The sequence below is a fragment of the Canis lupus genome, chromosome 23, assembly GCF_011100685.1.
Source record: "Canis lupus familiaris isolate Mischka breed German Shepherd chromosome 23, alternate assembly UU_Cfam_GSD_1.0, whole genome shotgun sequence".
NCBI classification, from domain to species: domain Eukaryota; kingdom Metazoa; phylum Chordata; class Mammalia; order Carnivora; family Canidae; genus Canis; species Canis lupus.
In genome coordinates this window covers 19899807-19917449 of record NC_049244.1, presented here as the reverse complement: position 1 = coordinate 19917449, position 17643 = coordinate 19899807, and the positions used below count along the sequence as shown (strand labels likewise).

Sequence of the window (17643 nt, the reverse complement as noted above, 5' to 3'; positions counted from 1 at the left end):
GGGACTCATTTATTTATGTTCAAAAGAAGACACGGGGATAAAGAGACCTTGCAACGGAACAGTTGGGGAAAACACATGGACACCATACATTGCAATAAACGGAGCTGAGCACACAGTTACAATAGAGATTTCTTTTTCTCTTTCTTTTTTTTTTTTTTTTTTTTTTTTGCTGGTTGAAACACTTGATATTATGGTCTAATAAAAATCGGGTTACCTTTGCATTTCTTCTCTTCGGTTTGGAAGGTCTGGGCACTTGGAACACTTTGATCGTTCACATCGTCATGGTCCAGATGGAATATCGAGCTAGTCCAAGTGGCCTGAATGAGATGTGGTGACGACTGTTCATTTTTCAACGTGCTACGCCTCTCCGCATGGTTCTTCCTATGTAGGCAGGCTTCAGACATTCCTACTAGCTTCCAGTCTTGTTCTTGGTCTGGACAGTGCTTTGGTTTGTCCCAGGCTGGAAGGCCATTTTCTGGAGGGTTGAAAAACATGAGATGACGAGCTGTTGGCATTGTCAAGATTCTGTTGAGATGCAGTTTTTGGAAGGCAAGTTGTTTCTCAATTCTTTGGGGCTGACAGTATTCACATGCACCTCCACTTGACGGCAGTGATAAGATGCAGAATTTGTCAGCCTTGGGCATTTAGCCACCACAGTTGGATTGCCTGTCGGAGTAATCAACACATTCCCCCTTATTTTTAGTGCCTAGAAAGACATTAGTTCCTCCATGGAGAGGCTGTACTTTCGCCAGCCGGGCTTCCACAGCAATGGCCCAAAGGCAAGTTTACACCAATTTATGTTACTGCTTAGACGATCGTTTGAGGTCTTGGGGGTCAGGGCTGGTCGTGAACACTTTTCAGATCCTTAGGACATAAAACATCCAGGATTCAGCCTTGTTTGACTTGGGTTTTATCACAGGCTGACCTGAGGGGCACCCTGTTACTTAAGTGGGACATGCTCACGTGGTTCCTCAGGGAGTGACAACTTAGTCCTCCCCACAACCTTCTACTCCTAACAGTCTGACAAAAAGAGACTGGATCTTCGAAAAGAAATTTGTAAATGGTTTGAATGTAGTTCCAAATTGGCAATGAGATCCAGTGAAGGAAAGCAGACAGTGCTTTAGTTGTGGGGCAAATCAGCAGCCCTAATGATAGAATGAGAAGCTCCGAATCTCTTTGGATGAGATATAGTCAGTGAATTATTCATGTATAATGTGTTGTTTTTTTCTATTTAATTTATGAGGACTTGCACATCTACCCTCTAGAAAATGGGAAAAAGTGGAATAATATAATGCAAACTTTCTTACACTAACCTTCCCTGGTGGCAAACTTTACTTCCTTAATTATCTTTACTGTACATGGATATAAGGTAGAGAGCAAAAATGAGCAGACTAATGCATATATTTGTATACGCATATACATTAAAAAACATAATCCATCTGGTCATCCATATTTCTAGAAATTCTTAGGCTACTGTCTGTCAAAATGAGAAAAATACAATATAAATAGAGTTCTACTTTTAAAGTGATCATATACAGTGATTGAAAGACTATAATTTAGTTGTGAATTTTCCTTTCTGCTGAAATTAGCAAAAGAGCAAAGATATCCATATTAGAGAGACAAGTCCATCCCGATCTGTGCATAGTATTGGGAATTTGAAGCTGCCTTTCCAACATTTAAAATGAATTTTAAGTTACTTAATGCAAGGGCTCAAAATGCTTTATGTTTTCATCAGTACCCTCTGTAAATAACCATTGTCTTTAGTTGGTGTTGGCTAAGGATGGTTTCTCTAAAAGTGTGATCTACTCTCAGTCATTTGAAGGTTGAATTTGCCTTATGAGTCTTCAGGTTACCATGTGGAAATTCTCATACACATATACTCTCCTTCTACTCCAGGAGGAGACTGTGAACAATGACTACAAAGTAATAATCAACTATGATTTCTTTGTCACAGTAAATGGAAATGCTGTGGCTTGAAATAACATGGACAGTAAGTAATAAATCCATACAAAAAATTCTATAATGTGACAGCTCTGGGATACAACAATTGATCTTATTCAGAGAAGAGCCCCCAAAATTCACCCTATGCAAATGGCTATGCTAGTTCTTTCTCTTCAGAGGTTATATGGCATTATTCACTGCATGGTGAATCAAAAATTCTGGTCTCAACCACACCTAGCTACTGGTGCAGTTATGGGCACCATATCCATTAAAAAAATCCATTAAAAAAAACCCCAACAGATTCAAATCTTGGGAGATTGTGTTGCACTTCAAATTAAACACATCTATGTAGAATCCATTCAGGTTTATTATACATTAGGGTTTGAAGTTTTCATGAGCTAAATATAAAGCTACAGAATGCAAGAGTAAATTCTGGGTCTAAAGAGATTCATTTGATTTCTACAGACATGAAAAGCTTTCTGACCCATGTATGTTTCTATGATATCTATATTTTCAGGGACTTTCTAAATCCTCAGTAAATAGTATCCTGTAAAGCTCCATTTTAAGTAACATTACAAAATCACACTATTTTGTAGAGCCTCCAACATTTGATTTTTCTGCAGAAATTCTTAATGTTTGATATTAATTTCCCTGATTGAAAAGAAATTAAGAAGTATCGCCAAAATGGATAGTAAATGCTCCCCAGCAAAGGGAACTAGTGGTCATGCTTGGATGAGAGTTGTGGAAAGGGACTCTACCCAAGGGGACGTTTCTCCTTAAAGCACAGCCTATTAAAGTTTGCTCAGCATGTCCCCTGGGCCACCAAAAGCAGAGATTTCTTCTAAGCAAGGGAGGTTATGTTTAGGGTGAGGCAAGGGATAGGATTGCCTTCCATTTTCCTCAGAAAAGAAGTTGAGATGGTTTAAGGAAAGGGCTTCATTCATGAAGGAGGCATTTACAGGCTCGTAATTACCCTCTGTAATTCCATTCATGATAATGATATTCAGTTGCTTAATTGGCAGGTTTATTGGTTGGGGCACTGCTGGGAAACCTGGGGACTGTGAAGTCTTGGCTGGGTCATGGGAAAGCTCAAAAGGATTTTATTTAATGAGGATTCTTGATTCTTATCCTTCCAAGAACAGGGAGTCACATTCAATTCCTATTCCATTCCCAAGGAGGGATAAGATACCCACTATACGGAGCTCCTTAAATTCTTCCTATTGAGAATGCTGTTGTTGGTGAGAGCTGTAAGTTACCTCCACATGTTTTTGCTTAGCAGTACTGGTTTTCAAGGGTATCCTGCTATTTCTATGTCTAATGCTTGTATTCTTTGGTTCTCTCCAAACTCAAACCAATGAGGTATTTCTTTGTAGAGAGATTGCAATATCAAAAGATTAAGTCAGTGATTCCCAAACTTTGGTGATTGACAATTACCTGAGTACTACTGTTACTAAAGAACACAGAAGACCAGGCCTATGGAAGTGGGATGGGGTCAGGGCATTTGTATATTTACTAAGTTCTCCAGATGATTCTGATACCCAAGAGAGACTGAGATCCACAGGGTTAAGAAAATTGAAGGTAGGAAAACAAATTACTGGCAGGTTTCAGGTAAAGGTATAGTGTCCTTCTTAGACTCAAATGTTACCCAGCCTTGGAGTAAATTTACTTTAGAATTAAACAATTCATCAATGTTTTGGGATCAACTGTATGAAGATATAAAAGTCAGATAACATGAAGGCGCCTGGGTGGCTCAGCGGTTGAGCATCTGCCTTCGGCTCAGGTTGTGATCCCGGGATCTAGGATTGAGTCCTGCATCAGGCTCTCTGCATGGAGCCTGCTTCTCCCTCTGCCTATGTCTCTGCTTCTCTCTCTCTTTGCGTCTTTCATGGATAAATAAATAAATCTTAAAAAAATAAAAGTAAGATATTACGAAAAGATGCTCAACATCATATTCATCAGGGAAATGCAAATCAAAACCACAATGGGATATCACCTCACACTTGTCAGAATGGCTGAATAAAAAACACAAGAAACAAAAGGTGTTGGTGAGGATGCAAAGAAAAAGCAACACTCATGCACTGCTAGTGGGAATATGAATTGGTGCAGCCACTGTGGAAAACAGTTGTAGATTCTTCAAAAAATTAAAAATAGAAATATCATATGATCCAGTAATTCCCTTACTGGGTACTTACTAAAAAAAAGACCACAAACACTTATTAGAAAAGATATATGGACAATATACTACCTACAATAGCCAAGATATGGAAGCAGCCTAAGTGTTCATTGATAGATGAATGAATAAAGACGTGGTGTACACACACACACACACACACACACACACACACACACACAGGGGAATATTACACAGCCATAAAAGGGATGAGAGCTTGCCATTTGCAATAACACAGATGGACCTAGAGGGCATTATGCTAAGTGAAATAAGTCAGACTGAGAAAGAAAAATACCATATGATTTCACTTATGTGTAAAATCTAAAAAATGAAATGAATGAACAAACAAAAAAAGAGACACATAAATACAGAGAGCAAACTGATGGTTACCAGAAGAGAGGAGGGTGTGGGTTGGGTAAGATGGCTGAAGGCGAGTGGGAGATACAGGCTTCTGGTTATGGAATGAATAAGTCACGGGGAAAAAAGGTACAGCATAGGGAATATAGTCGATGGTGTTGCAATAGCATTGTATGGTGACAGATAGTAGCTATAGTTGTGGTGAGCAGAGCAGAACACACATATCTGTCAAATCACTATGTTGTACACCTGAAACTAATGTAACATTGTGTGTCAACTGTATTTCAATAAAAATGTCAGATATTGGAGTGCCTGGGTGGCTCAGTGGTTGAGAATCTGCCTTTGGGCCAGGTCGTGATCCCGGGGTGCTGGAAGCGAGTCCTGCATCAGCTTCCCCACAGGGAACCTGCCTCTTCCTCTGCCTATGTCTCTGCCTCTCTCTGTGTCTCTCATGAATAAATAAATAAAATCTCTAAAAAAATGTCAGATATTAACTGAGTGTTATGTAGATTGTGGGTATGGGTGTAAATAAACATTCACCTACAAAGTCTGCTGTTCTGGACATAATGTGCAGTCATAGAAATACGTTTTTTAAGATTTTAGAATTTTTATTTTTAAAAAAGATTTTATTTATTCCTTCATGAGAGACACAGAGAGAGAGGCAGAGACATAGGCAGAGGGAGAAGCAGGCTCCATGCAGGGAGCCCAAAGTGGGACTCGATCCCAAGACTCCAGGATCACGTCCTGAGCCAAAGGCAGACACTCAACTGCTGAGCCATCCAGGTGTCCCAAAATACATCTTTTTTAAAAGGAGGATTCTACAAATGATCATACCTTATTACTCACATGAAGTGTGAATCCTTTGCTCTTCAATGGATCCCAGCTAATACCTGGCTTTTAATACTCCATATTCTAGACATCAAGACAACCAATTTGTCAGTTATGATGCAAATTAATAACAAGTAAAATTAAAGAAAATAACTAGATAGGAACACGTGAACTGCTACTAAAATAACTAGACACACGCTGGCCTGTATCTCTCAAGAATTTAGAATCAGATGATTGAATTTGTGTTAGGTGATTATAAATAATTCTTTTGGCTTTGAATGACACAACCCTGGTCTAAAAAGTTATTTTGAAAAAAGAAACAAACCTAAATCTCATTAACATAATTACATAGAGCCTATCTCTGGAAATTATATTAAATATGATAGGAAAGAAATGTGTCCATCAAAAAAGAGAGAATTGTATGAAAATATTCAAGTATTTCAGGACACAAAAGCGAGCTGATACCTTAGAAAAGAACTAAGGCAAAGGAAATAGGATTATGACAGAGTGGTCAGAGAGGGTCAGTTGAGTGGGCTGGGATTTAATGGCACTCATTATTAAGAGTGTTTAGTTTGTAGTAAAGGCCATTAATATTAGGCAGTGAGACCCCAAACCATACTCCGCATTATGGGGATGTATATCCAATGTGCTTTGCAAGCCCAGGAAGTGTGTAGAATTATCACTATATAGCTCAGGCTATTAGCATGATGTCTTTAATTTCCATTCTAATTTTTTACTTGAGCCTGGAAGTTTTAGCTTTGCGTAATTCTCAGGCTATGTACATATCAACTGATTTTTATTTGTGGAGTCATATAGAATAGGAGACTAATGTTTGGCTGAGCATGTACTAAAGCCCAAGTACTGAACTAGACACTTTTATTTATCTTCATGAACAACCAACGAAGTCTAAAGTGATACACTGCCTTGATTTATAGGAAACCTGAAGTCCAGAGAAGCACTTCATCTGCTCTTTCATACCTTTTGTGCTGTTAACAGATATATTATCATTATCTGCCTTAGTTTGGTGAGTAGCCATTAGCCTATTAATAGCTATCATTTTATCAGTTCTTTGAAAGTTCTTTATCAGCTATGTTTTTTATCCTATTATTTTCAATTACTCATTTATATCCACAACTGGTCTGCCTGCTTTCACTCTGAGCCACCTACACCCATTGTTCATTGAGCAGCCAGAGTGAGCTTTAAAAGTACACATCAGAACATTATCTCTCTGTGCTTAAAATCTTCTGATGACTTCCCATCAATATTGGAATGAGGGCTTGTGGCCTTACTGCAGCCTGAAATGCTCCAAGGGATTTATCCCTGGACCATCCCACCAAGCCTCTCTCCTGTGGCTCAGCCCCTTGTTCTCTGTCCTTTGGCTGTATGGGCTTCTTCTCACATGTGACGCTCATTCCTACCAGTGTCTTTGCAGAAGCTCCTCCCAGGACTTTGCATCAAGTCCTCCTCTTGATGTACCAGGAACAATTACCAGGACCCAATCTCACATCCCCTTTTACAAGAAGATTGGATTTTCCCTTTTAAAGAACCTATCAGGGTTGCATTTCTCACAGGAGGATAATCAAAAGTAAAAGTAAGGTTGGATCCTGTACCGCCCTGGAAGAGGCTCTGTTTTAGAGGAGCGAGGAGAGGGCAAGGTTGCAAATCTCAGTCTCACTCTTCCACGTAGTGACTGAAGGGTCTAATTTTGAAAATCATTTCCTCTTTCTAAGCCTCTGTTCTTTTCATGTGTAAAGTGGCAATATAATGTTGCTCATGGGATTTCATCCTTTTGCAGCCTTCAAGGCCTAGATCACTATGTAAACTTTCTTGAACCATCCATCCACCCTCCAAACTTCCATTAACACTTTCCAGGTATCTCTCTCTGCCCATATGCTACTCCATACTTCATGATCTAATCATTTACATACAGTTTTATTTATATATTTGGGTAATACAGTGCCTAGCATAATGCCCTAGTTATTATTATCTCCCAATAATCCGGTAGCTTTGCAAAGAGAAAATGATTTCCTAAGAACAGACTTACTGCCTATTTTCCCCTTTTTTGATTATATATTTTAAATTTAAATGTACTTAATTAACATATAATGTGTTATTAGTTTATGGGTAGAGGTCAGTGATTCGTGCCATGTAATGAACATTGGGTCTTGTACAAGACTGCCCTCCTTTTTTTTTTTTTAAGACTGCCCTCCTTAATGCCCATCACTCAGTTACCCCATCCATCCACCTCCTCCCCTCCAGTGACCCTGTTTATTTCTTATGACTGAGAGTCTCTTGTGGTTTCTCTTCTGATTTCATCTTGTTTTATTTTTTTCCTTTCTTCCCCTATGATCCTCTGGTTTTGTTTCTTAAATTCCACATATGAGTGAGATCATATGATGAATGGTCTTTCTGGCTGACTTATTTTGCTTAGTACAAAACCTTCTAGTTCCATCTATATTGTTGCAAACGGTAAGGTTTCATTTTTTTTGATGGCTGAGTGGTATACCACATTATCTTTATCCATTCATCTATCGAAGAACATCTTGGCTCTTTCCATAGTTTGGATACTGTGGACATTGCCACTATAAACATTGGGGTGGAGGTACCCCTTTGGATCACTACATATTTGTATCTTTGGGGAAAATACCCAGTAGTGCAATTGCTGGGTCATAGCACAGCTCTATTTTCAACTTTTTGAGAAACTTATATACTGTTTTCCACAGTGGCTGCCCCAGCTTGCATTCCCACCAATAGTGTAAGAGGATTCCCCTTTCTCCACATCCTTGCCAACATCTGTTGTTCCCTGACTTCTTAATTTTAGTCATTCTGACTGGTGTGAGGTAGTATCTTATTATGGTTTTGACTTGTATTTCCCTGATACTGAATGATGTTGAGCATTTTTTCATGGGTCTATTGTCTATGCCTATTTTCTTATCTAAAAGCCACTATTAAGTCATAAAGAGGACTCAAAACTTTGAAGACCAATTCAACACAGATTTTCTACTACCAGTAGTATCTTCTTAAAACTGCAAGAGAAAATGAAAACTGTTTTGCTTTTTAGAGGCAGCATAGAATAAGAATTTGGGCTCTGCTAGTCAAGGTTCAAATTCTGGCTTTGGCATTTATCAGCTGTGTAACTTTGGGCAAACTGCTCTACCTCTTTGGATCTCCCTCCTGAATATTGATAATACTTGTCTCTATCTCCTCTGCAAGGCAAGAACTCATCAAGTTTTCCTTGTATTATGTCAGTTGTATCTATACTCTTTCCCCTCCTCTATTGGACTCTGATCAACTTATTCATCTTTCAGTTCCCACAGCTCCAGGCACAGTGCCTTAACATGACGGGACCTGAATATATATTACTTGGAAACAACTGGAAATAATATAGACAGACCAAAATACTCCGCAAGCTAAACAGAACACGCATGGACTTTCATCTATCTAGGAATTTCTATGCACTGAGCAATAACGTGCTCTACACGAGACCCAGTTGGCCAGAACTGGTTAGCATCCCCATTCTGCAACAAAAGACAGTTTGGCCATAACCAGATGCTGCTGCACAGCCTTAGATGTATTCTGTGCACAGAGATGGCAGAAAGGGAAGCTAGATGACTCTATTTGTCCCAGTCCTCTTAGACTAGGTAAACTCACCATTTTTACTGTGGCATTTTTATTTCATGAAATACTTTGCCTAAATGACAAGTGTAGCTTGTTGTTTGCTGTCCAGACAAGTATCTGGTGAGAGCTTCACATGGGACACCAGACTGTGGCTGTGGATGTCCCAATGCCATCTTTTCAGGCCCTCTGACATAATAATATACTCTCATCATCTGGGACGGGTGTGCCAGTCACCAGAGGGCAGGCTGCTGGCTTGCTTTGTTGGTGCTCTTGGATCCTCTAGGGAGGCTTTGCTCTCCAAGAGTGGACTAAGCTGCAGTGCCTGGCTTGCCACTTCTAGTTATGAAGGCCTTTGGGGGCAGCCTTAGCAGAAGCCATGAGACTTGTGAATTTGGAATATTTGGGCAAGGGAGGGAGATTTCTCCAAAATTAGAGAAAATTCAAATTATTGACTATTTCTAAAGGAAATTCACTATTACTACTTTCAAGAATTGTGAGGAAAGGGTTACAGGACTACTGAGTCTCAGTAGTAAACTAGAGTAAAAATTCCTTATAGCATTGGTGTTGAGATTACATGAGCTGACATTTATACAAGGTTTACTACTGAGCAGAAATACAGTAAGTTCTTGAAGTGTTGCCTTCTTCTTTACACTGATAACTACAGAGAGCAAATCCACAGTTCTCAATGGGTAGAAAGGAACCTGGAGGATCCATTCTTATGCTCCCTCCTTCCCTCAACCTACACAAACATTTTGAAACACTCCCTCCCCGGCTCCAGCTCAGTTTGGTTCTAGCTACATGGCTGCCTTTATTCCAGTGATGAGTTCCTCTTTCTTTGGAAAACATTTATTATTTGTTCTAATAATGCTTAATCACATGTTGCTTCTGAGATCTTATTGATGTATGTTAGGATTCCTGATATGAAGACCCAGATGGTCCCTGACATTGTGACCAGCTACTGCTTTGGTATTCTCTACAACTTAAACCTGCAAAATGGAGTGGAATGTTCTGGTCACTGTGGGGCACAGGGGGCATGGGTCACAGCTGGGGAGCAGCCTTCTGGGTCATTGGCTTCTACAAGAATTGTGACTAAGGAGGATGAGAAAGGAAGGAAACTATATTATTATGTAATAAGGTACTTTATGTGCATAATAGTAGTAATAATAATATTGACAGCTAAAGTTTCCAACATAGTAAGATTTCTACATAGTAATGTGCCAGCCTACCAGACTAAGCACCATAAATAAAAATCACTATTAACTGAGCACCTAGTATGTGCCAGGTAGCATCCTAGGCATTTTTCATACATTATCTAACTTGCATTCTGAATACCAAGAGATGGGTATTGTGTCCATCATTTTAACCAATGAGGAAATAAGCATGGAGGGAAGATATTGGATTCCTGTGTTTCTACTTAGAAGATGTTACAGTGTATGTAATTATGAATTCACTTGTGTAGGTCAATGAGCTCCTGGATAGTTGGGACCGTGGCTTGTTTGGTTTGTGCCCCGGCAGGTTAGCATGGGGCCTGGAACATTGATAAATGCTCATGACCTTGCGTGGAGTTGAATTAAACTCAGCCACTCTCCATGGCTCTCTCCTGCTTCTCCACAGCCCCATGGGAAACAGGAAATGGTGAGAGAGCTCTTCTCTCCTTTGTGCTTGTTCTATCCTCTTCCTGCTCAGCTAAGTGTCATTTCTCATTATCTTCTCTTGGTTCCCAGACTGGTTCTCCTGAAACTTCTCTCCTTTGCAACCTCCCCTTACCAAGTGCTACGTGTCTAAGAATATTTCAAGATATGGACCAGAGGTCTCTAAGGAAACTTGACTCTAGCATTTGAGAGGAAAATAATGACCTTTTATTTGTATTTTATTTGAAAATCTAAAAAGAAATTTTTACTAGCATTGTGTTTAGGTGTGTATAGAATGAATGAATGAATGAATGAATGAATGAATGAATGAATGAAATACAGAGGGCCACATATCGTGCTCAAATATTCTAATCAGTGTATACTCATCTGGACAACAACTCTGCTTCACTCATGAAACTCTATAAATGAGGACCTACTGAGGCCCTGGCTCAGCCTTTGGTTACATGAAATGCATCCTCAGGAATATCTTCTTGTAGGCAAAGTCTGGCAAAATTAGCCTCTTTGTTCAGATAGGCGGCCTCCCTTTGCTATATGGTTTTGTCTTTCATTTATAGAGCACCTGCCTATTGATTTTCCCTTTTGTTGAGACTGGACTTCTCTGCCCCTGTGAGCAGGTGAATTTAAGTTTGCTATCACAGAGGGTTTCTCTGGTTTCATTGGCAGGGATTCTCAGTCCATTAAGTGAGTGAGATCTGGGAGCTGCTAAGAGAGAAACAAATCTTTTTCTTATCTGGCTGCTCCTGCTTCTCCAGTTTTCCTGTATATTTCATTAGGCAATCATTATCCAAATGAAAAACAATCATCATAGCTATAGAAACCTCACAGTTATTCTGAAACTAGAAACTACAATGATAACCTCTTGATAATAAGTTAAAACCATTAAAATTTTTTAAAAGTGTACGATTAACACCTTTAAATGGGATGCACATTAATCCATTTTAAAGTTGAGCTGAAAGAAAGTTAAAAACAGAACAACAAAATGTGTGTTCAAAGACCACAGTGGAATCTCCACATGGAGTGGCAGTGCATGAAAACATGTCAGCGGCTTGTTCATGAGCAACATCTTACAATGATTTAACCACACAGGAAAAAGCTGCCCTCTGGAACCCTAGTCAGAGGCCCCAGAGCCTCAGAAGGTACTTTCCAGAGGACACAGTGGAATCCTCCCCCTGGACCGGTCATTTAGTTTTCCATAATTCATACTGGATTTAATCAGAGAATCCTCAGGTTGGATGACTTAAACTTTGAGGCAATTACTCTAAAGGCCACAGAGATTCCATTTAGGATATTAGACAAGCTACAGCTATAACAAAAACATTCATATTAAAGAGCTGTGAATGCACATAAAAGGGAGCAGATGTTTGCTGTCAGGATTAGATTTCTCCTGGACGAAAGTTCAGATCATCATGTTTATTCTTGTTGCCAGTCTGAGCCCACATTTTGGAAAAAAAACATAAGGTAGTCTGTAAGATTGGCCTCATTTTATGTTTTCAAACTTGAAATACCTCTTCCTAGAGTAGGAAATACATGTGAATCTTTTCTAACATTGCAAACAAGGACTGGGGTATAATTTGTAGATAAAGAACATATTGAGATTTCCAATTTCTCAAATAAAAAGATAGAACGTGCCTCTTGGGTAATCAGATCAATTTTATAGACACACTGTATATACTTGGTAGCAAAGCACACAGTCTTTCAATAAATTAAACTCAAGGATTAACAAAATGGACAAAAATAGATGCTGGTGTTAAAAAAAGTAGAATAATCTACAGGGTGATGGATTGACCCTCCTCTGAGTTTTCATAGAATCTCATTATCATTTTTCATATTTTTCTGTGAAAATAAGTAGGATCAAGATCAATGTAGACATTTCCTTCATTTAGGGGGAAACATTTCAATCTGAAGAAGTTTGCTTTTTCCCTTTGTTCAGGAATAGCGGCCCTGCCATGGTATGTACACCTTCCTTAGTCTTGGTTATGAGAGCAGGCAAGATTTTTTACATACTGAGGACTCCTTTGGGGATGTTTTCAGGCCCTCTGAACACTATTAAATACATAAACAATTTAGTTCATTAAATCAGCCCCAGTGGTATGACACAAAGCCATGCAGCATGCGTCCTGTTCCCCAGGAGGGTCTGGCTGAGCACCTCATAGGTCCTGTCCCAGCAGCAGGAATGAATGGGAGAATTAAATTGTTTTCTACCTGCCTGTCTTGTGGAAGATATTTAGCAGTGCAGACGGGTCAAATTGCTTGGTGCAATCTGTTCTACAGTGTTTGTACAGTGTGGGAAAATCAAGAGAAGTAGGTGTGATTTCTACTGTCATTTTAACACCTTCTTGGTTTTTTTCCTTAAACTTTTCAACTGCTTAAAATTGGCAGGATGGGGGCTAGAGGGGGTGTCGGGCACTGATTTCCTGCAGGCCTGCCCCTCTCTAGCCTGTCTGCTCCCATTGAGGGCCGAGTGTGCCCCCATACCTTCTCTATCCTCAGATGGCCCGTGAATATCTCTAAAGGTAGTTGGGGACCTGCTGCATCTGCATCACCTGGGAGCTTGTTAGAAATGTAGGATTCTGGCCTCGAATATCAGAATCTGCATATTAACAAGATCTTCATGTGATTCCCAAGCACACTGACGTTTGAGATACTTTATTCCAGGGGGCACAGTCTCCATGTAAAGTAGATAGAATTTGTTACATGTGCAGTTACTCAATTTGAACTTTGGTACGATTTAATATTCACTATGTAGAGAGAAGATTTCATACTCAGGAATCAGAGGAGAAAATAGTATTTGGTGGTTGCAGTTTAGGGAAATTAAAGGAAGTGCATTTAACATCTTTATTTCTTAAATGGTTAATTGGTAAATGTAGTATATGAAATGGAAAAATCCAAACCAAAAATTTAAAGATTCCTGGTTATAATTTCACCTTTTTCCAGGTCTTCCTTTCTAGAGACATCCAGTAAGATAATAAAAGTAATTGCTAACATATGTGCCAGGCACCTGTTCTGAGTATTTTACATTTAATCTTCACTGTAACTATATGAAATAGAAATAGAAATATTATCCTCATTTTTCAGATGAGGAAACTAGGGCACAGAGAGGTTAAACAAATTATCCAGGGTCACACAGTAGTAAATAATAAAGTCAGGATCCATATCCAAGTAGGTCTAGCTGACTCTGCCATATTCCTGTTTATGGCAAGTCAACACCAAATGACTTAGATGATCACTGCAGGCAAGAGAACTAAATTCTATCAACTAAAGTATGTAATTAGAGGTTTGAAATAAAGAGACTAAAGCTCAGAGAGGTCACTTTCTTCCTCAAAGTCACCCAGATGGGCAAAGAAGCGAGATGGGTATTTTGATTCTTCGTCCCAAGATCTTTTAACTGAAAACATATGTTTTTAAAGTATACAACAATGATTTGTTGCTCAATCTCAATGCTGGTTCAAATTCTGACATTTTCACTTTATACCTCAAACATTAAGAGCTGTTTTTCTAATTAAAAAAATTTTTTTCCAGTAAATTTACCAAACAAGAGACAGCTGTGCACAAAATGATTCTGTTTCCCCCACTGGCTGCTGTTGCTGATTGTTCATAAAGCTCATGTTTATGGTGGTATGGGCTCCGGTGGTATGTGGCCTAAGAATGCAGAAAGAAGGCAAAACCAATCAACCAATCAAAATGACCAAGATAAGGAAGAATCGGTTTGCTTACTAAGCTGCCCATCTGGAAGGTTAAAAAGCCACCAAATAATTTAGAACTGACAAAAAGATAATTTCATTTTGAGTTTATGTTCCTGAGAGCCAACCCTTAGAGAGGCCCTGCTATGTGCCAGGCAAGATGCAAGCTGTGTTTTATTTATTCATTACAACGATGCAGTGAAGGTGATACCACTATTCGCCCCATTTCACAGATGAGGAATCTTTGGCAGAGATAACTGAAGATGTTGCTCAAAGTTACAGGTAGTAAATGGGAAGCTGTTCTCATACTCGGCTATGCTACTTTCCACAGATGAGGCAGTTGCAGGCCAGAGTATCACATTTGCCCAGTCACAAAGCTAGCTAGAGGGCAGTGCTGTGCCTGGAATCTTCCTTGGGATGGGCCAAGCTGGCTTGATGACAAAGGGGGAATCCTATTAGAATCATTCACCTCTTAGCAGAAATATTGCTTTGAGAGAGGTTCATCTATTTCTTTAGGAAACATGGCTTCAACAAACAAAACCTCTTCTCACAAAGAATGAAGTCAAAGGTATATTTCTTTTGAAATGTAGGAAGGACATTATGCTCAAATGAATAGCTTGTCTGATTTCAGCAATGGAACAATAGTGTCTGAGAAAACCAATGCTTGGGAACTTGAAAGACATGATTTTTGGAAGAACAGTTATAGTTTGAGATACAAACACTTTCGGTTTTATGCAAGTCTGGCTTGTGATACTTTCTGACCAAATAATAACCAAAAGAAGAAAAAAATTGTGCTGTCAGCAATTATCCCGTTTGTCTGGGATTTGTCTGCAAATGACAGCTTCTTGCAGAGGGACCTGTACTACCAAAATGGTGATGTCAAAGCACTCTGCAACTTAAACATGGCCTGTTCTCTTGTGTGTTCTCTTTGTTATTTTTTTTAGGACCATGTGGCACATTAAGTGGAAGGTGTCACAAAATGACTCCAACTCGCTACCTCAAGCAGAATGGGCAGTTTATTTCCTGGGGCTGCCTTGTCTACAACTGCCTCAATTCTAGGAATACGTTTGCCTGGAAGATGAGCATAGTGGGGAAGAGGAAGGAATTTGCCAAAGTGAGGAAGATGTTCTGGAAGAAAAAATCCCATTCTTTGTACATTACCTCCATCTGAGGGTTATGAGGTGAATCCATATTGTGACTCAGAAAGAGCAACAGAGACTGGAGTTAACACGGATGCTTCAAGGGCTGCTCCTAGGCTGGCAGTCCTCACCCAGGCTTCTTGCTTCTCTGGGAATAGTGGGCAATGACTGGAGACATTTTCAGCAGTCACAACTTGGGGGAGTGTGTGTGCACTGCCAGCATCTAGTGGATATGGGCCAGGAATGCTGCTAAAACTTTTAGCACCACAGGAGAGCCCTCTGCAACTGCAGTGGCCTCTGATTCAAAGTGCTCTCACTCTGACCCTGCTTTTGTCTCTTCCCAGCCAATTGGTGTCACTGAGGAAAAGTCTGATTAAGTTAACATACCCGAAGGTATGAATGACTGACAGAGTCAGCAGTAGCAGGATCACCTGTGTTTTAAGTGACATTAATTCAATCTAAACTCACCCCCAATTTGTGAAATTTTAGTGAGGGTGCTGTAACAACACGGACATTTATTTTTAGTGGATGGGGGAAGATGGTGAAATTTACAAAGCATTGCTCACCTTTTAAAGTCATAGTATACATAAGGCAAACCTGTGATGTGATCCCACTGGAATATCATCATGAACACTTTTCTATTATCAGCAATTATTTGTACTTAGTATTGATCACAATTCCTTCCCAACAAGAAACACTGGAAGAAACTTGCTGTGCTTCAAACAAGCCTTATTTACTTTCTCTTCACTGCTATTATTGACCTGTGGGTTTTGATATGATAGGACCATTTATTCGGTATTTGAAATATCCCTGTCACCATAAGTCCCAGGCTGTCTTCTCTCTGGACTGCTGTGGATCTATATTTGGATGGCATGCTGCATAGGCTTTTATTTAAAGCAAATGAAGCAGACACAGCATGAGCAAGATAATTAGCAGCAGGGATGAGCTTTAGAGTCATTTCTTCTCATTTTCAGGCTTAGAAGTGGAAGGCTTTACTCTTCTTTATGCCAGTGTATGATGGTGCCAAACCGAAGTGATCCTACGTTGGCCATCTCACACTGCGATGACTTCATATATCACTTTGCCCTGTTCTCCAGACTCTTTGTCCTCCTGACCATCAGCCAGGAACATAAGGTAGGTTGAAACACAGCAATATGCCAGGCCGAATTTCAGGCAAATTAACTAGCTCAACTGCTCTTCATCCAGTGGGCTGTGAGTAGTAAAATACAGAGAATAGTTGGGGCTAAAGGGATCTTAGAACTCACACCAGTTCAAAGACCTTTGGACAGTTACAAGCAAAACCAAGCATCACTACCGCCCCTCATCCTCATGCGTGCACACCCTAAATACAAACAATACCAACATGACCCAGGGAGAGGTGAGACAGTCTGGGGTGGAAGTGGGTGAAGGCAGATGGTCCTCATCCAGATGAAGCAACCTCCTTGTTTCCAGAACTAGCTAGCAGACCCTGTCTTCCATGTCTCTCAGGCTTAGGCTGGGGCATGTGGTGATCAAAAGCTTTTCTTTAACGAATTTGTGGCACATGGAAAATTCTTGTGAAGGGTTGGGGCTTGACAGGGGTCGGGAAACAGCATATTCTTCATCTTGGAAACACAGAATCTGAAGCAGGTCTCTATTAAATAAACTTGCTATGGGATGTTAGTTTGAAAGGAGAGGAAATTTACCGTGGCTACAATTGCCCCTGCCTAAAAATAATTAGGCTCATCACAGGCCTGGTCAGTATTTCATGAGTTCTTCCAAGACAAGAGACTACATCAGAACCATGCACAAAAGAATCTTTAAGAAATCCTCGTCTGGAAAGGAGGAAACAATACAGTTGGATGTATTGTGGAGGCAGACCAGCAGCAAAAGGATTCTAGAATATCTAGTGATAGGTTTCCAGTGGTGTCTTGTTCCATAAACATCTGAAAGGGATATTTTAAATAAATGGACAGTTCTCAAGGATCACTCCTGGAAAGTGGGACTGGAATACCCATTTCTGACTTGCACCTAGGATTCTTTATTTCTTGGACAATGGAATGGGTTGTTCAAGAGAGCTAGTTGGCATTTGATTATGGGATGTATCAGATCCATCCTCTAATGTATTTGAAGCAAGATAACAAGATGGCTGCATTTCCCTAAACTGTCCTGACAGGGGTGGTTATTTGGCCTGGAGATATTGACATGGTGGTGGTTGTGATGATGATGGTATCTGTCACTGATTACTTGAGGCTCACAATGTTCTAGTCATACTGCTA

The 17643-nt window shown here is 39.8% G+C and overlaps 1 protein-coding gene across 13 annotated transcripts in view; it reads right to left on the bottom strand.

The window, feature by feature from the left end:
* The window catches only part of THRB (thyroid hormone receptor beta), a 371451-nt gene that overhangs the window by 70878 nt on the left and 282930 nt on the right, over positions 1 to 17643 (bottom strand). For 11 of the 13 annotated variants that reach the window (XM_038570696.1, XM_038570703.1, XM_038570693.1 and 8 more), the window contains one exon: positions 215 to 475. The exons of 1 other annotated variant lie outside the window; for it this stretch is intronic. In XM_038570696.1, the coding sequence (XP_038426624.1) occupies positions 215 to 475 (261 nt within the window). Of the gene's footprint in view, positions 1 to 214; positions 476 to 8947; positions 9076 to 17643 lie in introns of those variants that run through there. One more of the 13 variants, XM_038570704.1, reaches the window with a different exon arrangement.